The 27,057-nt window shown below is 40.6% G+C and overlaps 2 protein-coding genes across 2 annotated transcripts in view; both read right to left on the bottom strand.

Moving 5' to 3' along the window:
* The window catches only part of LOC308102372 (uncharacterized protein), a 1,220,233-nt gene that overhangs the window by 685,641 nt on the left and 507,535 nt on the right, over positions 1–27,057 (bottom strand). The gene's annotated exons all lie outside the window — the stretch shown is intronic.
* On the bottom strand, positions 913–26,092 carry LOC308102181 (uncharacterized protein; the record flags this gene model as incomplete). The annotated part of the gene is made up of 8 exons (XM_080451783.1): positions 913–2,525; positions 2,991–3,193; positions 11,502–11,654; positions 11,734–11,907; positions 12,106–12,282; positions 16,054–17,905; positions 18,336–18,415; positions 25,959–26,092. The coding sequence occupies 8 exons, from the start codon at positions 26,090–26,092 to the stop codon at positions 913–915; spliced, it is 4,386 nt and encodes a 1,461-aa protein (XP_080307909.1).

Raw genomic sequence — 27,057 nt, 5'->3', positions numbered from 1 at the left:
GAAATGTTTTGGGTTGTGTTGTATTTTAAGCATTGATTGAAGTAAGTCAGTCCCAGTGTTGCCTTTCTGTGTCAGACGAAATACGCCTCAGGATGTGAGTCGACACGCTTCTTTCTCCTGATATTTTGTTTGATTTGTTATGCAGTCCGACTATTTTTACTTTAAATATAATGTGAATCACCTTATGACAATACTGTGTAATCTTAATGCCTGTTTTTATGTTGGTCTGATTGTGTCCCAGTAATCTGTCTATCAAGGGGGGCCAAGAAGATGTTGATGTTGTGGTGTGATGAGTTCTGTCTTTTTGAGGAGTATGTTTTTGAAGTATGGTTTTCTTGCTTGTGTTTTGATTTTCTTCATTGTTTACGTTTACGAAGGACCAATAGGGCCCTCCGTAGGGGGGAATGTGGTATCATAATACACATTTATGGACTTATAGAGCCAATTTGAACAAACGCACACACTAGGGCGGGCCAAAATGAATTTTAAGGAAATTCAAAAAAGAGGGGTGTCTATTTTAGGTGTTTTTTAATGGAGAGTTCAAATATGACATTATTTTTTGGATAGGACAACTCTTACCTACATCAATTTGCATTTTTATATCACTAATTGTACCCGTTCTAAGTCATTTATAAGATATTAAAATCCAAAGGATATCCTAACATGTGGGGTGTATAAATTATGTGTTTCATTATGGGGAATTCAAATATGACATTCTTTTTTTGGATAGAACAACTCTAACCTACATCATTTTAACTTCTAAATAGCTAATTTTGCCCTTTTTAACCTCTTTTTAGGATATTAAAAGACATAAGGGAAATCATTTATAATGACAAAGCCAAATCAAATTTACATATTTATTCACAATGGAAGTGCATGTATATCACTGGATACAATGATGAAGATCAATTATCACTTCCTGAACTTTGCTAGGTTGAACAAGTCCTGCTTTGACTCAGCCTTAGACATCAGTCTCCTGCTGGTCTCCTGAGTCCTGATCCCTCCATCCCTCTTTTCCTGAGAGAAGTATTTAGAAGAAGCCTCAGTCACCATTTTGACAACCCTCTCAATGCTCTGAGTGTGGCAGGGCCAGTTGGGCACCTCCATGGGGGTGTCGATGAAGTTCTTCATCTCTGAGGTTTTTAGTATGCAGGTGAGAGGTGGCTCTGACACACCTTCTAACCAGCTAATCAATCCACCGATGCTGGAAGCATCATAATTGATCTCAGGTGTCCTTCTGGTTCTTACAGAGGAGTCCCCCAGCTGTGTGTCTGGGTCTCCTTCTCCCCTGATGGCCAGGATTCTCTCCACCCCCTCTATCCTCTCCTCCTGATCCTTAGAGCACAGCAGTGTTTGGAGGATGGCTTCACTGTGGGCATACCAAGCAGATCTTCTAACAGTTGGCATCACAATGTCCAGTACCTCCTTCCTCTGGGACTTGAGGCAATCCAGCTGAAACAGGATGTGCCTAGGCCCTTCAATCCAGGACTCCTTGACCTTCACATTGAACCAACATGGATAATACACTCCAACGATGTATTCCACAATGAACTGCAGATTTTTCAGATTATTTCCTCTCAGTCCATGCTTTGACACCCAGAGCCTGAGAAGTCTGTTTGCTGTGGTGAGCCAGCGGCTGTGGTTTACTGGCCCAATCTCCAATAGAGCCAGCCTTGCAGGAACCACTCCGTCCCTGAGTGCACAAACAATTTTATAGCCATAGTGTTGATCAGTCGAGAGATCTTGAATGACCTTGTCAGGCAGCTTGATCAGTGGAGGGCCAACAGAGATCCTGGTGAATTTTGGATTGATATCCAACTCTGTAGCCGAATCGAGGAGCTTTCCTATTGGTCCAGAAAATTTTATGTCTGACACAGTAGTACCATCAAGTTCAACAATGAGCCGGCGGAGGGGCAGTTCACCAGTGTGTAGGTTGCACACCAACCAGACCAGCTTTCTGCCCAAGTGCAGCTCCAGCTTCCGCATTACTCCAGCTTTCACACCAGTGTTGACATTCGTTGAGTCTCCTCCAATGGCCCACAAGGTCTTATCAAAACCTCTATCTCTCAGCCAAGCAAAAAGGACCTTAGCAATCTGCTCTGCATGTGACTCTTCTTTAGTTGCTTTTTCTGGGGTAAAATGGAACAGATAGTTGCTGCCAGGCTCACTGGCAACACTGTAGTGTTCTTCTCTCATCTTTGCAGGAAAAGCGTGGTCACTGCCTTCAGCTTCCATGATCACATTGGTCAGGTCAATCCGCCCATCAAAGAGGATGCAGGTGACCCCTCCCTCCTCCCTGCACTTCTCCTCAAACTCTTCCCCCAGCTCTCTCATCAACTTCTCCTGTGCTCTCTTGACCTTGTTCTTATCAATGACTTTGCATAGTGTGTCTTCTGTGATGATTCCTGCATCAATCAGAGCTGCAGTTGCTATTGCTGCAGTTGGTCTGAGCCCAATGCCATACCTTACACTAGCAAGGGCAATGTTTGGGATATCATCATAGTTTTTCTGTACCTTTGCCAAATCTACAGGTTCGGGATCAGTTTCAGGTAAGAGCTCATCTTCATCACCACTTCTCTGTAATTCCAGATCTTCATCACTATCTGCCAAAAATCCCTCAACATCCTTCCTGGCTGCCTTCTCTGCTGCAGCGGCATTTTCCTCTATGCTCCTTCTCCTTTCAGCAGTTTTTTTTCTCAACTTTTATTTTTCCAATGTCCTCAACTGTCTCCTGTGCTCTGGTAGATCAGGGGACCCGATTTGGTGGGGACCTTTACTTCCGACCTTCTCTTTCTGTCCCTTGATGTATGCAAGATCTTTCACAGGAATTTTTTTCTCTTTGCTGCAGGAACAGTTAATGTGGGCTTGGATCACACAGCTCTCACAGCCTTCCTCCTCACAACTGGTAATCTGACATTTGCAAGTCAAAATGTCAAATAGCTTGTCTAACTTGTCAATTAACCTCTCTTTGGCATCAAGTTTACCCTTACCAAGAGAATAATTCACTGCCTGATTCCAGACCTCCTTGATTTTGGACATGATGGTCAACTTGGCATTGATAACTGGTGGCTTGAAAAGAGCATTAGCTTTGGTCCACTGGGAAATCAGACCAGGGTAGATGTCACCCACCAGCTGGTCCACTGGGTAGTTCCTCCTGTCATCTTCACAATTCTCCCTCAAGTAGATGCCATACCTCAGGATATCCCTCACAGTTGGCAGTTCAGACACCAACAGCTCCCGCCCAGTGCCAACAAGAGTACTCAAATGAGACCTTGATTCTGTCCTTGTTTTGACTTTTTGTTTTCTTGGTGCCATTTTTAAACTAGTTCACACTGAAAATAAATAAATAAATAAAAATAGATAAGTATCCACTACAGAACGATAATAAAGTATTACATGGGCAAATATTACAGAAAACCATTGAAATATTTTCTTCACAGGTCCCTATTTTCTTCACAGGTAAGTCAGTTTAGCAATAGTTAAGTACACAAATCAATTAACAAATATAAAACAAGGTAATTTAGGTATATATTATCTATTTGTTCCTCAGGTAGACAAAAACAATCACACTTACTTACAATGCTACATGACAACTGAAGACAGGTGGATAAGGATTGCCAACCTCCCCAATATGTGGCATTCAGCAACAAGATGGCTACAGCTTCCTTCCACACAGGAAGTTACTAAAATAAAACCACCTCCTTCAAAATAAAAGTCTGCCAACTTCATTTTTTTCTTACAGAAGAAAATCGCAAATTAATCAAAAAATATGCAATAATCAACAGCAAATTGATGTAGGTAAGGTTTATCAGAATTGAAAAAAATCTTCAGATTTGTGTTCTACACACCAACATCTTTCTTTTGAACACCCCTGTTTTTTGATTTTCCAAAAAAAAAAAGTATGGCCCGCCCTAACACACACACACATACACACACACACACACACAAAGACATAGTTTGGATAAGAGATGTAGCACACACACCTAGCTCTGTGCACATCCAACACACACAAAGTCAATGTATGCAAGTACATACACACACATGTGAAGTCTGCATATAAATACTGTGAGGACAAAGAAACCGTCCCTCCTTCTTCTTCTTGCTCTCTGTTCTGTTCCGGCCACACCATGTAGCAGCAAGGCTGACTCCTGTGCTCTGTACTCTGTTTTTACCAGGTGCTCGAAGAGCGCCTGAGTCTATAAACAGTCAGACTAATCATCATCATTCGACACCAAGTCGCCTATTCATCATTGGCTGTCATGGCTGTCCTTCACTCCTTTAAGCCAATGGGGAGACGGCCCGTCCTCCGCAGTAACCGCCCTCCGCTCCCCTCATTCACACTGCAACAGTTGCACACTGCAACTGCTGCCTCAGGGAACAGAGTTAGCCTAAATGCTAACGTGCTTCATTAGACCTACTTTGGCTATTAAGTTATTATTTGGCCATGTTCACACTGACTTCAATCTTCGCTATTGTTGGGAAGACCCGTATGGTGTCGAAAAATCAGGTCTATGAAAACAATCACTCACACACACACACACACACACACACACACACACACACACACACACACACACACACACACACACACACACACACACACACACACACACACACACACACACACACACACACACACACACACACACACACACACACACACACACAGCACCTGGTAGAATATGACTTTTGTCATTTTGTTCTTGTTGTCCAATAAATCGACTTGAGGAACATTACTGGTCTGGGCCTTTCTACTTCCTTTCAACTATATTGTCATGCTTGTGCAAAATACACTACATTTTCAAATGTATGAAAATCTTTTGAAAATAGCAGATCTACAAGCACACAATGCAACACATTGTGAGCTTGTAGATCGGCTATTTTCAAATGATGTAGAGGGCCACTATATTTACACACTCACTCCAGGGGGCCACATTATACTGTCTGTTTAATGATGTAGAGGGCCACTATATTTACACACTCACTCCAGGGGGCCACATTACATATACTGTCGGGCAGACACCTCTTATCTCCGTATTTTAACTTTTTAAAATGCCATTTGTAACAATCGGCCTTTTACTTTGAAAGGATAATAATTAACTAAAAGGAAAAACAACAGGATCGGCAGGTGTTTAACTTAGTTACTTTATATTTAAGCCAGACTAAATAACTGACAAATCAATAGCAAACAAATAATACACTTCTGTTCCAAGGGCCTCCAGATCCCTAAATCCGCCCCTGGCTGTGAGCTTAAAAATGACAAAAAGCTAATTTATATGGAATTCATAAAATGTCATATCATGTTGATGTTCTCACAATACAGTAATACAAACGTGTGTGTGTGTGTGTGTGTGTGTGTGTGTGTGTGTGTGTGTGTGTGTGTGTGTGTGTGTGTGTGTGTGTGTGTGTGTGTGTTATCTCAGTACACTGTAAATAAATGACATCCTAATGTTTTTCTTTCTTGTAGTTTTTATTAACTCAATAGTATTAATGAATGTAACATCAGCTCAATGTAGATACAATAGCATTGGTTTCATTTTAATGAAGATAATTAAATGAAATGACATTTTAAAGGTAAAATACAATGATTTACAAAACCCATTTTTAATAGAACTTTACAATATTCATGTTTAAATGTTCTAGACCAGAGATTCTCACACTTTATAGGTGGAGACCCCCCAAAATAATCATATTTGAACTGGAGACCCCCCAAAATAATCATATTTGAACTGGAGACCCCCCAAATTAATCATATTTGAACTGGGGACCCCCCAAAATAATCATATTTGAACTGGGGACCCCCCAAAATAATCATATTTGAGCTGGGGACCCCCCAAAATAATCATATTTGAACTGGAGACCCCCCAAAATAATCATATTTGAACTGGAGACCCCTAAAAATAATCATAATGAACTGGGGACCCCCCACCCTGACAAGCACTTGGAATGGTAGGAGTTGAGGCATTACTTTTAATTAAGCCTTGATCTCCAGGCTTTTATTTTTTAGTTTTGCTAAAAAATAAAAGCCTGGACCAACCAGTTGATGTTCCGGGTATAGGAAGTGTTTCATTTCTCCAACCAACCAGAGTGCAGTGGGCGTCGCTGCTATATACATGAATGTCCCTGAGGACCCCCTGGAACCCCCTCAAGGACCCCTGGGGGTCCCCGGACCCCACATTGAGAACCACTGAATTCATGGATCTATACATCTATACAATATTCATGTTTAAATGTGTTAGACACACAGAGCGGGGCCCCCCCCCCCCCCCACCACACCTGTTCCTGATTATTACATTATGATACATCACCCTGTCTGTCCTCACACAGAGACACAGAGGAGGAGACAGAATAAAACATAAACCCAGCATAGAGAGGTTCAGTGAATGTGTTCTGTAAGGTGTAAAGGTGTGTCAGAGTGTCCTCTAACACTCTGTAAAAAGACAGAGACCCTGCAGAACAGTCTAGATACACTGCTACTCTGTTGGAGTCAGAGGGATCGACAGGAAGGTAAGTGACCTTACTATTGTGTGAGACATAGTAACTGTGACCATGGTGACCATCTCTACAGACCAGACTCCAGGACTTGTCATTGAATCCAAGCACACAGTCATAACCCTCTCCTTTCCTGTTGATTCCTCTGTAAGTCACTGCTATCTGAACCTCTCCACTCCACTCTACCTCCCAGTAACAGCGTCCAGTCAGACCCTCTGAACACAGAACCTGGGCCGCTCTATCAAACCTGTCAGGATGATCAGGAGGATCCTGTTCCTCTTCCATCCGTGTCGCCTTCATGTTGTTCTCAGACAGAGAGAGTCTTCTCTGTGCTGTGTTTGTGTCCAGAGTGAGATGAGAGAAATCTGATGAGAATAATACAGTGAAAATTACAGACAAAGGATGCTTCAGACATCATTCACTGACACACACACACACACACACACACACACACACACACACACACACACACACACACACACACACACACACACACACACACACACACACACACACACACCATTTTCAAAAATAGCAGATTTATAAGCTCACAGCACAGCACAAAGTGATGCTCTGTGAGCTTGTAGATCTGCTATTTGTAACACATTTAGACCTGAGGCTGATTCAGGTGGAAACCTCATATGTTCCAAAACTTTTACTGTTATAAATTCAAAAGCATCAAAAGATCTACAGGACAAAACGTGTCGCTTCACGCCACGTTTAGATCTTGTAGATCTGATACTTTTGATGCTTTTGTGTGACGCTGTAGTATAATCAAGTAGGACGTTAACCCTTTCAGGCCGGGTAAGAATCTGTGTCTTTTTAGGTTTCTTTGGGCTATTCAAAAATAGCAGATCTACAAGCTCATGGCGCGGCACCGAGTGCCACGCCATGAGCTTGTAGATCTGCTATTTTTTGAGAAATCTTGAGAATTTGAGCAAATCTTTGAATATATATATTTTTCAAAGAAAACATTTGTAACTCAAATCTTTGCTTCTACAAATGTCTTCTAAATCATAACAGGTTTTTGGAAAAAAAAAAGTTTCTATAATCAGTGGTTCTCAAACTTTGTCAAGGACCCCCACAATTATATGAATTTTGGCCGCGGACCCCCACCTCAAAATATTTGGTTCCAGGGACCCCCAGAAGTCTTAACAGAGTAAAAAATGTTTGCTATGGAAAAATATATATTCAAAGATGTGAACACATTTTCACGATTTTTCAAAACAATAGCAGATCTACAAGCTCGTCGCGCGGCACTCTAGATCTGCTATTTTTGAATAGCCAAATAAATGTAAAATGACAGAGATGCGTTCTCGGTCTGAAAGGGTTAACTTAGGTAAAAAGTCATAAAGTTATAATATGGAGATCAGAGGTTTTAGACGTTTGTGAAAAAGCTGTTTCTAAATATAAAGATAAATGCAAAATGACACAGAGATGCTTTCCAGGTCTGAATGGGTTCATTAGCCAACGTGTAGAATATGGAAAACAAGGGGTTAAAATGAGTGTGATGCTGTATTAAACATGAACAGGTTTGAGAACCAGGATTTAGAAGACATTTGTAGAATCAACCTCAGGTCTTAATGGGTTAACCACTTAAGCTCTATTTCAAATATAGTGAAAATATCAGATCTACAAGCTCACAACGCATCACACCGTGGCGCGTTGTGAGCTTGTATATCTGATATTTTAACTATATTTAAAAAGTTCTGTTTTTATGTATTTCTTTTTTGGTTCTAAATTTCAATACAACAATGCATTGATTTATAAACAAAAAGTGCTGTAATAGTAATAGGTACTTTTCAATACTAGAGTATTTACTTGAGTAAATACTTTGTCCACCACTGGTTTTCAGGACAGGGAATATTATCATTACAAATTATTATTAGCAAAGATTTGAGTTTAACATGTTATATTTATATTTAAAAAATCACTACATTCTAGGGGAGTTGCAGTGGTGGAAAAAGTACTCAAATGTTTTACCTAAGTAAAAGTATCAATACTGCAATATAGAAATAACCTGTTACAAGTAAAAGTCCGGAATTTAAAATTGACTTGAGTACAAGTACAAAAGTATTGATATCAAAATGTACTTAAAGTACCAAAAGTAAAAGTACTCATCATGCAGAATGCCCAATTTTCAAATGTATGAAATGTATTAAAAATATTTTGAAAATTGCAGATCTACAAGCTCACAATGCGTCGCATCACAACGCATTGTGAGCTTGTGGATCGACTATTTTCAAATGGACGAAATGTATATAGGGCTGAAGTGTATATTTTGTAATAATAATCTGCATCTACAAAGTAACTAGTAACTAAAGTTTTCAAATAATTGTAGTGGAGTAAAAGTACAATATTTGCCTCTGAGATGTAGTGGAGTAGAAGTAAATGTACTGACAATTGGAAATACTCCAGTGAAGTAAAAAAAAAAAAAAAAAAACTCAAAATTGTACTCAAGTACAGTACTTGAGTAAATGTACTTAGTTAGTTGACTACAGGGAGGGAGGGGCCAACGGAGTATAAAACAATGTATAACATATTAATGAGACAGACAGACAGACAGACAGACAGACACTCACATCTTGTCAGGAGTTGAGGTTTAATCCAGTGTTCTCCTCCATGATTCACACTGTAGGAAGTAGAACAACAATGAATAGTGTTTTATCACTAGCAGGCTTGATTACTGTAATGCTCTCCTGTCTGGTCTTACTAAATAAACTATTTTACAACTTGTCCAGAACACACCAAACACAGACACACATTACACCTATTTTAAAGTCCCTGCATTGGCTGCCTGTCAGTTTTAGAATAGATGTTAAGATCCTTTTAGTGTTTTTGAAGTCATTTAATGGGAATGCACCTTCCTACTTGTCAGCAATGCTTCCTCAGTACGTGCCCGGCAGGGCCCTTAGATCCTCTAGCGCTGGTCTCCTACACATTCTACAGACTAAAACTAAAAAGTATGGAGGAGCAGCTTTTAGCTATTATGGTCCCACGCTTTGGAACAGCCTGCCGGGGGGTCTGAGGGTCTCTGAATCTGTGGACATCTTTAAATACATCTTAAAACACATCTTTTTAGCATTGCTTTTACTTATTTGCTGCATTTCTCTTCCTGTTTCACTTGTTCTTTTGAATTATTTGTATTTCTTTTAAATAAATGTATTTATATGCATCTCTGCTTTTTTTTCGTTTTTAAGTCTCTGAATTGTGCTATTTAAATAAACGTTGATTGATTGATTGATTGATTGAATCAATGTCTAACACAACGTCTCCACTACCTGACATTATTATTATTATTATCATTATTATTATTATTATTATTATTATGTACACCACAGTGTTTCTCCTAACATTATGTTGACCAGGCAGCCCGTCCGGCCCGGCTTGGAGGAGAGGGTTTAGAAATGTGTTTAGTTTTTACATTTATAAAGTGTATTTTCATTCTCCTACCATAGAATGATGAAATGATCTAAAAGTGTGATTTCATTTTCAAAGAACGCTGATATGAAGAGTAATTATAGTTTCTGTCTCTATGTAAAATAACACAGTTCTGTTCCTTTTGCTATGACACACACACACACACACACACACACACACACACACACACACACACACACACACACACACACACACACACACACACACACACACACACACACACACACACACACACACACACACACACACACACACAAAGCAGGCATCATGTTTTCATGCACTGTAATGGCTGCAGTTAACTTTGTTGTTGCGCACTAACGTCGGTTGGTGCGCTGGTATGATCGGTCCGTCTGAAACTCGTCCAGTGAGAAACGTTCCACGGTGCAAAAATAGGTGATTAAAATGCGTAATTTCTTTCTGTAATTAATTGATCGAAATTAACGCGATAAAGTCCCGGCCCTAGTATTTTTATGATACTTTTTTTGTATTTTAACCACTAAACCCCTATTTCACGTATAGTGAAAATAGCAGATCTACAAACTCACAACATGTCACATAGTGATTTGTTGTGAACTTGTAGATCTATTTTCTATTTTCACTAATGTTATATCTTTTGAACATTTCTGGAAAATCTTTGCATTTCTTTTTCATGTCAAAATGTTAATGCAGCAATACATTGATATCTACTGTTGAATACTTAAGTATTTAATACAGCATTTATATATAGAAAAAGGGTTATAGTAAAAGGGTTATGTACAGGTTGTAAGGATCTGGCATTCGTGGAATGAGCAACAACTAAAAATGTGGGTAGCGCCCCCAAAAACATTGCCAAAATCCTCCAATATGGTTATGTTGGTAATCAGTCTCGTTTTGAGCGACCTGCCAGCACACATCTGCCAGCAGGTGTGTGCTGGCAAGTTGCTCAGAACCAGTCACAGGTGAGTGACTGACACCTGAGCATGGGTTCTGCAACTTTGTTGAGTTTGTGTTGATGCTCCAAGCTGTAACACTGCCCCCCCCATGGAAAGATGCCACGTTTGTCCCTTCAGGATAAGACCCGTGCAATAGGACAAGTGAAGCTGGTGTTCTGTTATGCAGAGTGACAGCATTATTTGGTGTCAGCCCTGGAACCATTTACTAACTTAGGACCAAGACTAAGACTGGTGAAGTCAAAGGAAGACAACAACCCAAGAAGAGCGGTTCCTCTGGTTTTCTTTCAGAGATTTACAGGCAAGATTTGCAAGAGATTCAGAAGAGAGAAGGGGATTTTGGCAATGTTTTTGGAGGTGCTACCCACACGTTTATCTGTGTTGCTCATTAAACGAATGCCCAATCCTTACAAGCTGTACCTCGTTGTAAAGGTGGCTAATCATCAATAAAAATGATATTAAACACAATACCAATTGGTATTATTAAAGGTGTGATATAATCAACCCAAGTTAAGTTTCAAATTTTTTTGTGGGCAGTTTATAATCCTGTGGGGGCACAGTGGCCCGCCTGGCCATCCAGTTAAACATTCTAAGGAAACACTGCACTAACCAACATGGACACAGTCCAAGTCTACTCACTTGAGAGTCTCCAGTGCAGCTGAGAGCTTCTTCAGACCAGCGTCTCCTAAGTGGCTGAAGTTCAAGTCCAGCTGTTTCAGATGGGAGGGGTTGAAGGTCAGAGCTGAAGCCAGAGAAGAACAGCCTTCCTCTGTGACCCCACAGCCTGACAACCTGCAGATACATACATATTTAACAAACTGCTGTTGATGTTCAAGTAGAGATCCACATGGAGAGAAAACACATTATTTACCTCAGGATCTGCAGTCTACAATGTGGACTCTTCAGTACAGCAGAGAGCTGGTCCAGTTGTGATTCCAGCCGGCAGTTGAAGCTGAGATCCAGTTCTCTCAAATGGGAAAGATTAGAGCTGAGAGCTGAGGCCAGGACTTCACATCCTGTCTGTGTGATGTTACAGCCAGCAAGTCTGTAATTACAGATACATATCTGGATTAACTATCAGAGTTTTGGAGTAAAAACCCAAGAGCAGAAAGTCAGGAATAATGTGAACTAAATCATCTTAATCCTCCAACAGGCAGCTAACTGACAGGCAGCAGCAAGTTCACATCAGATCGACAGACAGACAGACAGACTAATCAAAAGAATGCTGGTTAATTAATCTGACCGTAGTATCTCCAGTCTACAATGTGGACTCTTCAATCCAGCAGAGATGAGCTCCATGAATGAATCATCCTTCATGTCATTATAGCTGAGGTCCAATTCTCTCAGATGTGAAGGATTAGAGCTGAGAGCTGAAGCCACAATCTCATAATCTGGCTTTTCGAGTAGACAGCCAACAAGTCTGTAAATATAGAATATGTAAAATCAAAGATCAACAACACAGATTGGATCAAGTTCATGTTCAAGGAAATTAACTAAGAGAATGTCTATCTAGTTAACCAGATATTAACAGGTCATAAGCAAAGGGAACCAGAAAACATAGAAGTGAAAGACATAATCTGTATACTACAGTGTGTAATGCACATGGATCTATGAACTAATTTAGTAATTTCATTAAATATTTTAACTTTTTGCTTCTTCTCCTACAGATTGTGTCCAAATCTCACACAAATTGGTACAAATGATCTCTGGACCCATGAGACTAAAAACGTATCATACAGAATGTTTACAGTCCATACCGTTCGCCCATAATTGGCCTTCAAAGTTAGTGGGAGGGGCCTATTTTACAAAAACATGCCAAGAAACATGAACAAAACGTCAACACGTTGAATCACATGTTGAGGGATGTGTACTCAACACAGAGCCAAAAGCATTTCCACTTAGACCAGGGGTTCCTAAAAATGTAACCGTTTGTTGCAAAAACATGTTTGGGCCACAGATTTTCCCCCGCGAGATCAATAAAGCTATCTATCCATCTATCCATCTATCCATCCATCCATCCATCCATCCATCCATCCATCCAAAACATGATGCTTTGGTTGAGCAATCCTCTCCAGATTAATTAAACATGATCTCAGGAGTGATGTGACAATCTGATTGGCTTGTAAAACTAGTGGGAGGGTCTTTTTTCTTAAAAAACAAAACGCCATTTATCAGGAACACAAGATCTGATAAACACCACATTTGAATATCATGTTGCATGTCCTCCAACACTATTTATCTATTATGTATGAATATCATGTTGCATGTCCTCCAACACTATTTATCTATTATATATGAATATCATGTTGCATGTCCTCCAACACTATTTATCTATTATATATGAATATCATGTTGCATGTCCTCCAACACTATTTACCTATTATATATGAATATCATGTTGCATGTCCTCCAACACTATTTACCTATTATATATGAATATCATGTTGCATGTCCTCCAACACTATTTATCTATTATATATGAATATCATGTTGCATGTCCTCCAACACTATTTATCCCAGAGGATTCCTGGGGTCCTGATGGTCACAACCCACGGCCTGCGTCGGGACAACCACACTTGCAATTTCCCGATATAGCAGCTTTCTAGTTGTCTTCTTCTTCTATGGTTATATTTTGGAAAGGTAAACACTGCTCACAGTACTGAGAGGCTTTGGAGTATCGTTTGAGAGTTTATTAACAGATTGTTTTAGAGTTTATTAGCAGATTGTTTTACAGTTTAGCTGTCAACCTCCCTTTTCTTCAATTCATCTTTTATTATTGTTATTATTATTATTATTATTATTATTATTATTATGTATTTATTTATTGGGGGGGGGGGGTACTTTTTACTCAGGTCAGGAACACTCATAGTTTTTATACTACAGTGAGTATTGTTAATGTGTACCTCTTCAAATGTAAAGGTCTAGTGGAAAATGGTTATTTTAAGTGCATAGGAGCAACCCAATGGAACAGCCTTGAAACTGTAATTTGAGGACTTTTAAGCATCTAACACAGCTCTGGGTACTGGAAAAGGTTCCAGTATAATTCAGGAAATATATTTAATTGAACTGAATTTGACTTAGGCCTCATGTGCAATGTATGGTTCATGTGATAAATATAATATATTCATTGTTAACAATAGTATTATTTATATATTGTACATGACTGTCACCCTGTGATCGGACATACGTGTAAAAGGACTAGAATGGAAATAAGTCCTGGACATTGTGTCTCCTCCTTTGGTGGTTATAACTGTAATGTCATTACTTTTCAAATAAACTAAACTAAATTAAATTAATTGTTTATAGGGCCATCCTCTGTACATCCCTTCACTAATGGGATGGTCCATTTCTCAGGTGGTATGGTCCGTTTTGTCATTTTAGGGGCAAGGTCACTTGGCCTTTGATGTTTCCTAACAATTTTTGTGGATTAATTAAACAGATCTCCCAACCTTTTATTGATGTTTACTTAAATCTCCTTGCCATCAACATGAGTGTTTCTGACGTCAGCCTACGTCAAGACGTATAGACTAAGTGGGCGGGCAGTAACTCTCTGAAACGTTTTAGGATAATGTCGGCCGTTCTTCGGACTACGCTTCAACTTTGCATAAACTTTTGTATGTGCGTGTGTGTGAGTTCTATTACACATTCAAGTTATATAAAATGTGAAATCGGTAGTAGTTTGGATTAATTGTGGATATTTGGAAGTTGTCAATGTCGAGTTTAAGAGCACGCTAAAATGCGCTGTTTGTGAATGTGTGTGTGTGTGTGTGTGTGTGTGTGTGTGTGTGTGTGTGTGCGCGCGCGCGCAGTGTATGTGTACGTATGTTTGCGTTTAGGCCTACTTTCAGAATTTAGACATGCACAGATTTGTCTGGTGAAAATAGACAAAATATGTGTAGAAATGTTGTTAATATGTTTTGTCTCAAATGAATGAAGCCAGATTTATACTCTGATGGTGAAGTTTGCCGACAAGAACAGATTTACAAGCAGACAACGTGTCATATCGCGACATGTCATTTGCTTGCATTGTTATTTTCAGCAAGGGACCCCGTCTTATAAATTAAGCATTATTTAGCTTCAACGTCTAACTTATACTCTATAACACACTCAAGGGTCCTTCTGGCCGATCCACACGGTCACGACTCTTTTCTGTTCTGGCCCCACAGTGGTGGAATGATCTTCCCACTGAGGACAGCAGAGTCACTGCCCATATTTCGCCGCAGGCTGAAAACTCACCTCTTCAGGAAACACTACCCTTCCTCTCTGCCTGACCTACTTGTTGTTAACTAGTTGTACGAACGCTTGCTTTCTATTGCTGTATTGTTTATTGGATTATTGGATTGTTTATTGGATCTTGTTTAGTCGATTCACTTATTTGTTTTAGCTCATGCTCATTTGATTTAGCTATTTTGTCTCATCTGTTTAAGGAAATAGGTAGCTGATATATTGCACTTTTACCTTAGCGCTAGGTATACTCTTGGTTGCTTGTTTTTGCAGATAATGCACTAAGGACTTCTGGTGATTAGTAGTTTTCGTTCCCTACCTATGTTGAATGCACTTATTGTAAGTCGCTTTGGATAAAAGCGTCTGCTAAATGACTGTAATGTAATGTAATGTAATACTCTGAAGTACAATGGTACTATTACTTCCCAACCAGAGCAGACCTACAAGCAAAGAACGTGTCGGGATGAGAATATTTAAGATCATTTTTAAGGTTAGTTATAGAGGGCAATTAAAATGTATGGATGGCTTATTAGCCAGGGATCCTTTTAACCCATTAACTGCTTAAGGTATTTTCATATTTTTTTAGCCAGTGCCAGAGTTTTTCATTGGAAAAAAAAAAGTACTCAGGAGCCGAAATACAGACTTTTTAAGTTTTAAGTTAACAAGGAAGTGGATAGGAGTCTAGATCTTCAACTAATCATATATTTAAAAAAAAAAATCACTTCACGTAGATCTACGCGATTGGCACGTGGCGGCTTTAAATCGGTTTGCGTAGATCTACGTGATTGGCAGTCAATGTGTTAATAGGACTAGCCTTTATTGCACTTACACACAATACCACCAGTCACTATTTGAGACTTCATTATTATCTGATATTTTACGTTAACCATCACTTCTACTTATAGTGTTAGGTGTGATGGTAGATTGATTCTCTTCTAATAGGTTTTCTATTCAAATGACTACTAACCGAGCCTTTCTGCTGTTCCTCAAAGCTGGGATCAGTCTGGATCTCGCCCAGTTTGTTGTTGTGTTGTATTTGGACAGGTCCAACTCATCCAGAACCTCCTCTGACATCAGCAGCATGAAGGCCAGAGCTGAACACTGGGAGTGAGTAAGTTTTGTCTTTGATCTGTCCCCTGACTCCAGGTACTGTTGGATCTCCTGATGCAGTGAGTGGTCGTTCATCTCCATTAAACAGTGGAATATGTTGATGCATCTGTCAGGAGAGAACCTTTGATCATTCATCTTCTTCAGGTTGTTAATGGCTCTCTGGATGCTCTCTGGACTGTTCTCTGTTTGACCCAGCAGGCCTCCTAACAGACTCTGGTTGGACTCCAGTGAGAGGCCATGAAGGAAGCGGACAAAGAGGTCCAGGTGGCCATTCTTACTCTTCAGGGCTTTTTCCATGGCTCTCTGCAGGAAGTCATCCAAGGAACTCACATCAACTCCCAGGAATGTCTTCAGTTGCTTCGTGTTCTTCTGTGTGAAACAGTGGAACAGGTAGACTGCAGCCAGAAACTCCTGGATGCTCAAATGAACAAAGCTGTAGACTTTTCTCTGAGATTGCACAGTCTCTTCTTTGAAGATCTCTGTGCACAATCCTGAGTACAGCGAGGCGTCTTTCACATCAAGACCACACTCTTCCAGGTCTTCTTGGTAAAACATGATGTTACCTTTCTCCAGATGTTCAAACGCCAGCCTGCCCAGCTTCAGAAGAACCTCCCTGTCAGCCTCCATGAGCTGCTGTTGATTCACATCATGACTCTCATGATACTTCTTCTTCCACCTCTTTGTCTGGACGAACATGAAGTGGCCGTACATCTGAGTCAGGGTCTTGGGCAGTTGTCCTGTCTCGTCTGTCTTCACCATGTCCTCCAGAACGGTAGCAGTGATCGAACAGAAGACTGGGATGTGACACATGATGTGGATGCTCTTTGATGTCTTCATGTGTGAGATGATTCTGCTGGCCAGCTTCTCATCACTGAATCTCTTCCTGAAGAACTCCTCCTTCTGGGAGTCTGTGAACCCTCGTACTTCTGTCACCATGTCAACACATGCAGGAGGGATCTGATTGGCTGCTGCGGGTCTGGTAGTTATCCAGAGGAGAGCTGAGGGAAGCAGATTCCCCTTGATGAGGTTTGTCAACAGGACGTCCACTGATGATGTCACTGTGACATCAGAAACAATGTCAATGTTCTCGAAGTTCATTGAAAACTTGCTTTCATCCAGACCATCAAAGATGAAGCCAACTTTCCAGACAGCGAGCTGCTCTGCTGTGACCTTCTTTAATGTTGGGTGGAAAGCATGGATCATGTTGAGAAGACTGTGCTTCTCATCTCTGACCAAGTTCAGCTCCCGGAATGAAAAGGGAATCAGGAGAACGACGTCTTGATTTTCCAAACCCTTTGCCCAGTCCAGAGTGAACTTATGCACAGAGAATGTTTTTCCAATGCCAGCGATGCCCTTGGTCAGAACTCTTCTGTTTGGTTTGTCTCTGCCAAGGAGGAGGGGTTTAAAGATGTCACAGCAGTTGATTGGTTTGTCATGGAGGGTCTTCATCTTGGAAGCTGTCTCAAGCTGCCACACCTCATGTTGGTTATTAACCCCTTCACTCTCTCCCACTGTGACGTAGAGCTCTGTGTAGATGCTGCTGAGGGAGGGCACTTCAGTGACGTATGTCACACGATCAAGCCTGTTCAAACTGATCTTATAATCCTTTAAATCCGCCTGCAGACTGACATCTGCTATGAGAAGACAATGAGTACATTTTAAACATTCACTTTCATTTATAACTTTTACATCCTTACAGCTGTGTATGGCTATGCACATTATTAATTTAACCACTTAAACCCCAGCAACCGTATTCTAGGGAAAACTTCAGAAAATAGAAGATCTACAAGCTTACAAGCTGATCTGTAAGCTTGTAGATCTGCTATTTTCAGCTAAGATATTTAATGTAGAGTGAAAACAGAACATACACTATAAGAGCCCTGAGGGACTCCACTAAACATATGAGGTTTAAGTGGTTAAAGCCCTCCACAAAGACGTACATTTGTTAAGAAAAACAGTTAAAATAAATAACATTGGATCATTGGTTTTCATACACAGTTGATACATTTAGCATCTTTATTTAAACATGGATACTGATGACACATTGTGGACATTTAGTCTGACAATGTCTTCTGCCATTTCAAACATTTTAATTATGAACATGAAATGTTAATTAGTGTACATTGTGTCCAGTCTTACTTTGTCCACTGCTGGTTTGACTGGGTGTCTTCAGTCCAGGTGTGGTTTGAGTGGATGTCTTCAGTCTACTACTCCACTTTCTGTGGAGAAGACAACTTATTATGAATATAGACAATAAAGAGAAAAAAGATACTTATATAATATCAATATATATCAATATATATATATATATATATATATATATATCAATATCACTCCAAGGCTGGAAATATACTTAATGTCAGTCTGCAAACAGAAACAACATGTTTTCATGGACTTTTTCATCAAAACTGATCTGTCCCTGTTCAAATTTGCTTCCATAATGACGGACGGTGCCCCAGCCATGGTGGGCAGTACATTTTATCTCACAGAGATGGCTCACAAAGTGCTTCACATAAATAGAGATTAAAAACAAAACAAGGTATTAAAATAGGTAGAACTGTAAAAAAAATCTTCTCAAGCAGTACAGCAAATAACGATGGAAATAAAATCATGCAACATTTGCAAAAGCTTGTTCAAATAATAGCGTTTTAAGGTTGTTCTTAAAAATGTCAACAGAGGCTGCAGTTCTCAAGGCATGTGGAAGAGCATTCCAAAGCTTGGGAACTACAGCCTGAAAGGCTCTGTCACCTTTTGTAATTCAATTTGTGTTGGGAGCTGTTAACAGACCCTGTTCAGCAGACCAAAGGGGCCTCCCTGGCACATAACGTGGGACCAGGTCGGTTAGGTATTTCGGGGCCTGACCATGCAAAGCTCAGTAGAATAGTGAATATGAAACTATCATTACATTATTCAGTAGAATAGTGAATATGAAACTATCATTACATTATTCAGTAGAATTGTGAATATGAAACTATCATTACATTATTCAGTAGAATAGTGAATATGAAACTATCATTACATTATTCAGTAGAATAGTGATATGAAACTATCATTACATTGTTCAGTAGAATAGTGACTATGAAACTATCATTACATTATTCAGTAGAATAGTGAATATGAAACTATCATTACATTATTCAGTAGAATAGTGAATATGAAACTATCATTACATTATTCAGTAGAATAGTGAATATGAAACTATCATTACATTATTCAGTAGAATTGTGAATATGAAACTATCATTACATTATTCAGTAGAATAGTGAATATGAAACTATCATTACATTATTCAGTAGAATAGTGATATGAAACTATCATTACATTGTTCAGTAGAATAGTGAATATGAAACTATCATTACATTATTCAGTAGAATAGTGATATGAAACTATCATTACATTGTTCAGTATAATAGTGAATATGAAACTATCATTACATTATTCAGTAGAATAGTGAATATGAAACTATCATCACATTATTCAGTAGAATAGTGAATATGAAACTATCATTACATTATTCAGTAGAATAGTGAATATGAAACTATCATTACATTATTCAGTAGAATAGTGAATATGAAACTATCATTACATTATTCAGTAGAATAGTGAATATGAAACTATCATTACATTATTCAGTAGAATAGTGAATATGAAACTATCATTACATTATTCAGTATAATTGTGAATATGAAACTATCATTACATTATTCACCAGCAAGCACTGTGCAGGAAAATACTTTGTTGTATGTCAATAGCGAAAATAGCCAGTCTACAAGCTCACAACATGTGGCACTGCAATGCGTTGTGAGCTTGATGTAAGCTATTTATGTGGAATAATTGTCTATTTTCACTAAATGTTCATCCATTTTCATCTAATGTTTGTCTATATTTGCCCAGAATAGGTATGCTAGGGTTCATGTGGTTAATATAGAACCAACTCTAACACTAAAGGTGCGTTCAGACCTGAAGATTGTATACAAAGTCAATACAAAGACGAATCGTGGGGGCGCCCGCTGGCCTAGCGGTCCAGGGGCATACCACATACGCTGGTAATCCAGCTTGACAGTGTGTCGTGGGTTCGACTACCGATCCCGACGACCTTTGCTGTGTGTCTCCCCCTCATCTCTCTCCCCATTTCCTGTCAGCCTACTGTCCTATCAATTAAGGCATAAAAAGCCCACAAAAATATCTTTAAAAAAGACGCATCGTGGCGTGACCAGGCACGACGCGAACGGGGCGACGCGACCCGTCGTCTCAGTCTCTTCGCTCCAGTTGGAAAAATCCAAGTGAAGCGACGTTCACTTCGCCTCACTTCACGCATCGCGTCCTGACAGCCAATCAGTGTTGATATTGTTCTGTAGGATATGTTTGGTTTGATTCATCCAAATCCAACCGACCAGCAACACGGGGGAAAGACAAAATAATACCAGCTGCCCTTGTAGAGACATAGGAACTGATGCTGCTCATAAACAATATAGTATAGCAGGAATTCTGATCAATATATTGAACATATTTGCTGTGGCTCTTAAAAGAGCCATCTTGTGTGTTTTTGTTACCCCAAGGTACAAACTGGAACCGTCGGTCCATTTGGTTACACTCCCAAAGTTAAATTAACAACGTAAATTAACGCTGCGCCATCAATGAAGAAAGATCACACACTGAGGCACAAGTTAAGGTGAAACCAAACGTGACATCTTTACTAACTGGCCGGAAACATCACACAGCATTTATAGACGCCCACATTACACCATGTGATCCCATGACACTACTACTAACACTGTCAGTGGGCTGGAGGGGTCCCTGTGTACATCTTATATCTGTTGTAGCCTATACAGTGGCGCAGCCAGAACGTGAGTATAGGCTGGGACCAGGCAGGAGCGGGTGGGCACGTGCATGCGTCCCCAATGCACGCTGGGGACCCATGGTCTTTGTTGTACAGAACCCAGATCAGCTTTAGAACAAAACCTGATCAAATAACTACCTATTTCATGTTGAATATTGGATAGCTTATAATTGTTTTTTATCATATTTCTTAATACAAACAAAGTAAATCCATTTCACATTTTGACAGAAGTAGGGTAGCAAAAACATAATCTTGGGCTTGGCTTTCGGCCTGGCAGAGATAACAATCAGTCGCTTCACCACTGAACACTACATTGTTGTGATTTGTACGACTTGTCATTGTTTTATAGTAATTTGCACATGTAACTTCGCAATAGATCATTTTGTCATGTTAGAGGGTTGTGTAGAGTGTTATGGACTACTGGAACTGGAATCGCACGTTGTGTTGTTGTCAACGTGTTGGAAGCCAGTTCAACTCTGGCACGGGACGTGTGTGTGTGTGTGTGTGTGTGTGTGTGTGTGTGTGTGTGACGAGCATACATGCGTGTGTCAGACTGCTCCTTCCTGCTTCATAGAGCAAGACCTGCACTCGCCTTTCATTGAAAATGAATTACTAGGCGTCGTCTGAAATGTCCTTAATGTAGCAAGCTGCCTAAAGCCTTCTGTATGAAAAGCTTGACTGTTTATATCCATTCGTCGGATTAACGTTTGTTTTATTGAACTCTACAGTGATTTGCCGTGACTTCGACTTATTATGTTCGTCAAGCCAGTGCCAACAGCACTGTGTCAAGTCAAACGAGAGTAAACACTTGACTTCCGGATGGTCGGCCTTCAAACTAAGAGCTTGCTTCCTAGGATTGATTGATTGATTGATGTACTTTTATTTAGTAAGACATGAGAATCACAGTACATGGAAGTACAAATTCACAATACAAGGTCTACTAAACTGGAAGACTCAGTTAAGCACGCAGCTTGTTTAAGATGAGAACCCTATGCACACAAATCATGATGACATATAAGAGACAGACAGATATACACACTACTATACAGAATGTCATACAATCAGCTTTCAGGTTACTGGTATGAAGAGAGAAAAAAATATATATACAAAGGAGGAAAATGAAAGACTTAGACAGGGGCCATTTTTGAATTGCAGCCTCCTGAAGGTGTATCTTTAGGGCCGTTTTGAAAGTGAGTAGGGTTTTACACTCCTTTAATCCTTTTGGTAGGGCATTCCACATTGCTGATGAATAGCATGAGAACGAGTTCATTTACTTTCGGTCAGATAAATTCAAAATAAGAGTAAAACTGACTGGCTATTAATGCTTAGTTTTCACTGTTGCTACACTTAGAATATCAAATAACAAGTGTGTGAACCCAATAATAGACTACTTAAAATTATAATATAGTAAGTAGAGTACTATATTGACTTGTTATATGCTGTTTTTTGAAGAATGCTTAGATTTCAATGTTGCTACACTTGAACTATCAAATATGAAATTTGAACGATAATATCTTATCGATAGATATTTGGCATTAATATAGAGATATGACATTTTGTCCATGTCGTGCAGCCCTAGTGTGTGCGTGTGTGTGTGTGTGCGTGCGTGCGTGCGCGTGTGTGCATGTGTGTGTGTGTGTGTGTGCGCGTGTGTGTGTCATGTGATGACATTGTTATGGTGTTGTGTGTGTATGAAAAGGCTCAGTGCAAATGGGATGAAAGTCTACAATGAGGGATGCTGATAGTTAATGTCTTGTGTCCATTATGTTTGTACAGAACCTAGGCTGCACCAGCCCTCCTGTTTTCGTACCTAGAGGGGCGGGTCTAACATCTCCGGCGAGAGAATGCGTGTGATCCCATTGGTTCACCGATCTGTCCGTCAGCCCCCGCCCCGTCAACACAACATTACGAGCGACGCCCACTGCACTCTGGTTGGTTGGGGAAATGAAACACTTCCTATACCGGGTACACAGACGCGCTGGTCCAGGCTTTTATTTTTTAGCAAAAATAAAAGCCTGGAGATCGAGGCTATACAGAACCAGACTGGGAACACCAGTATAAATGACATCACACACCATGACTTCCTAAATGACATGAGAAGAACTAGAACTGAGCGCATATCTTCACCAGGCTGGGTTGTCTACATGTTCAGCCTTTGACCGATGGCTCAAGAAAGACTTTTAGGCCAAAATGTGCCACCATGAAAATATAACAATACTAACAATACTATAAAACATGTCTTGTGTTACAGTAATTTGAACATGTAACTTAGCATGATATCACTTTGTCATGTCATAGAGCACTGAAGTCCTGACGTCACTGCCGCTAGAGGGCGCTGTTCCGCTGGTTTGTGGCTTTATTTTTTGTGTTGAAATCCCCATTAGAGAATGTTAGATCGCCTCATAAAAGAACTGTTCCAAAAATAAACACACCACCACGGCGATTTTACTCATTTGGATATGAAGCATCGACTGAAGGTGTAAATATACACATTTACCCAAAGAGTACAATAAATAAACAATACAATAAATAAACAATAAACACTAGAAACGATTCAAACAATCCAAAGACTACATTTGGCTTGAGCTTCAACTCAACCAGGTCTGTTCGGTTTGGATTGTAATTTTCAGGCCCGTTGAAAACTGTAAAGCAGTGGTTCTCAAACATTTTCAATATCAAGGACCCCCAAATGAACATGCATTTGACACAAATATTGTTTGGAAGTCATAATAATATGTAATAATAATAATAATAATAATAATACATTTTATGTATATAGCACCTTTTTAAACAAAGTTACAAAGTGCTTAAACAACTTAAAATCAAACAGTAAATCATAAATCATAAACTATTTGGGGGGGAATAGGATGACAAGATTGCAACACACCATAGCAGTATCAGTGAGAATAGATTTCTGCCGTTAGGAGGTTAATAAGGCTTTTATTTTTTTGATATATAAAAATGGGTTTTTCATTTAGATTTAAAATGGTAATGGATCTAGCAAGCGTGTGGTCCAATGGGAGACTGACAGGCACATGTGGTTCCAGCAGGTCAGCTAGATATTGAGGCTGTTAAGAGCTATAAAAAGTTAACAATAAAATCAGTGCAGTGCAGCTAGTACCGGGGTTATGTGCTCTGATCTCCTAGTCCATACATGGGCAACTGGCGGCCTGGGGGCCACAAACGGCCCCCACCTTCACTTAATGCGGCCCGCAGGTTAATCGGAATACTGATCTATTATTGCATGCAAACATGACCCGCTTTAATAACTTCAGTCTATATTAGTAGCTTAATGACTAGTATTAAAATTCTATTGTCTTTTTTTATGTCCAATGTATTTGTGTTTAAATTCATAAAGTTAACATAAGTATAACTAAATGCATTTGAAATGAAATAAAACAAATTCTGGATTCCAATTCAAAAATAGCAAAAAAGAATATCAGGATTCAGATTAAAAAATAGCAAAAATAGCAGATCTACAAGCTCAAGTGCAACGCGTTTTGAGCTTGTAGATCGGCTATTTTTGCTACTTTTGTGTGACAAAGAATGGCGAAGTACTTAATTTAAGTAATTCATTTACAAAAACAGTAAAAAATACGGAGGTGTCTGCCCGACAGTATATGCAACGTGTCCCTCTGGAGTGAGTGTGGACATATAGTGGCCCTCTACATCATCAAAGTTGCATCACCCCTGTCCTAGTCCCAGCAATGAGTCTGGCAGCAGCATTCTTCACCAACTGCAGGTGGTGTATGGATCACTATTTGAGATTAATTTGGGAGTCTTTGATTTAAAAATATTGAGAACCACTGACATAGATAAGTCATAGTTTGTTACGTAGGACATGCACACAAGCAGTCAGTCGACAGTCTGTATAGTACAGCTTCACCACATTGTGATTTGCACCACTTCATTCACAAAGTGCACACATAGGAACTTACTCATTTATGTATAACTAAACATGGAGGACACACTGTTATTAATGTATTGTTTTGTAGTAGTTTACACATGCATATGATCACTTTGTTGTCTTATAGTGTTGTGTATATAGACACTAAGGGAAATGGGCCAGTGGATTTTCAAGGTCACTGGCCCCACCATTATAACCACTGGCCCAGGACATTCGTCAGGTATTGATCGCCATAATAAGTAAAATGAACAAATTTGATCCCGAATCTTCCCCTAAAATTTAAATCCCTACTTTTTCCCAAAAATAAACTAGCAAAAAACTCACATCTGCTGCCTATTCCATATTATATGTAAATAATTACATTTTATAACTACTACGCATAGCTACTACATTTCTATGAAACGGCTGGTTACATCCGATGTAACCCAGGTTCTCTGAGTGGAGAGACTGGCTCTCCACTACATATTATTCAATATGTACGGGAACTGACCCCCAGGGGCAGTGCTCGTGGATACTCTTTAAGACACATCACATATGGTGGCCCTGCCCTGATTTGCAATCAGTGGGGTATTTAAGCCCCACCCCAGCAGAGCCACTTCGATTAACTTTGATTGACACGAATTTCGGAGCGGCTGATTCGTGGAGAGCCAGTCTCTCCACTCAGAGAACCTGGGTTACATCGGATGTAACCAGCCGTTCTCTTTCGTGGTCGAGACTGGCTCTCCACTACATATTATTCAATATGTACGGGAACTCTCTAAGACACACCGCGAGGAAATAAGCAGACCCAGCCGCCCCCGCGGCTGCCCGAAGCAGTTTAAGCCCGAAGTATCAGAGCCCAAGGCGTGCTCCAAAATCCTACCATCCAACAAAGTATGTAATGCTCGTGGCCTAGGCGCAAGACGCTACCTAGGCCCAGCTGGCGACAGGCCAGTCAACTGATTAGCCACCTAGCCCGCAAGACGCAGGGCTAGCTTACTATGCAACACATCACTCCGAGCCCGGCCCGTCCTACGGGAGCCAGGGTCTCGGAGGCACGGTGAGTATGACCTGCTCTACCGCCTGGAGCCCAGCACTCGCTCCGTGAATGGGGTGCTGGTTGCCACGCTCAGTCGGTAGAGCCGGGTGAATGTAGACGGAGTCGACCATGTTGCTGCTGTGTGGATCTCCGTCAGAGACGCACCATTCCACAGCACCCAGGAGGCCGCCGTCCCACGGGTGGAGTGTGCCCGCACCTAGGCGGCACTGGTACTCCTGCCCGCCTGTATGCCTGCTGGATCATTTCTGTGATCCAGCGGGACAGCCTAGCCTTTGCCAGTGGTCCAAGCACTCCTGCTTCAGCACCCGAAGAGCTGGTCTGTTACTCTGTGGGCCTGTGTGGCCCTGACGTACGACACTAAGCTCTAACAGGGCAGAGTGGGAACCGACTCTGTCTTTGTACTCCATCTGTCTGCATGTCTAAGAGGGACAGAGCTCAAACACCAGATTGGGATATGCCTCTGAGAGAACTTTGGGGAGAAAGGCCAGTATGGGGCGTAACACTGCTCCTCCATCATCTGGGCCTAGACCTGCAAAGCTCCTCATGGACTGACAGAGCTTGCAACTCCACAATTCTCCTTGCAGATACGACTGGTGAAGGCCATGTCCTGCTGCGGAGCCCAGCACGCACTCAGTGATAGGGGTGCTGGCTACCACACCCATGCAGTAGAACCTGATAAATGCGGACGGCGTCAAACAGGAGCCGTCACACAGATCTCAGATAGAGGGGCACCTCGCCAGAAGCCCATGAGGCAGCGAGGCCCTGTGTGGAATGTGCACAGATTCCTGTTGGGGCTGGCCTGCCTGCCCACCTATACGCCTGCTGGATTGTTCCTCAACCCATTGAGGGAGCCCAGCCTTGGAGACCATCTGCCCAAGGCAGTTAGGTCCATACACACTTCCAAGGCCCTGACAGGGCCCAACAGTGACTGCAACCCTGCTTCACTGCCCTGAGGGGGTGGGAAGGGTGCAGTTCAATAGACTGACTCGTACTCTGATCAGGCCATGGGTGGAATGCAGGGATTAACACCAGCACCACCCAAGCATTGCCATGTAGGAAGCGTCAGCATCCCTCA

This window comes from Gymnoscopelus braueri, assembly GCF_963280865.1.
Source record: "Gymnoscopelus braueri genome assembly, chromosome: 15".
Lineage (NCBI taxonomy): Eukaryota > Metazoa > Chordata > Actinopteri > Myctophiformes > Myctophidae > Gymnoscopelus > Gymnoscopelus braueri.
The sequence above is the reverse complement of the archived record's forward strand: the minus strand, read 5'-3'. Positions and strand labels throughout refer to the sequence as shown.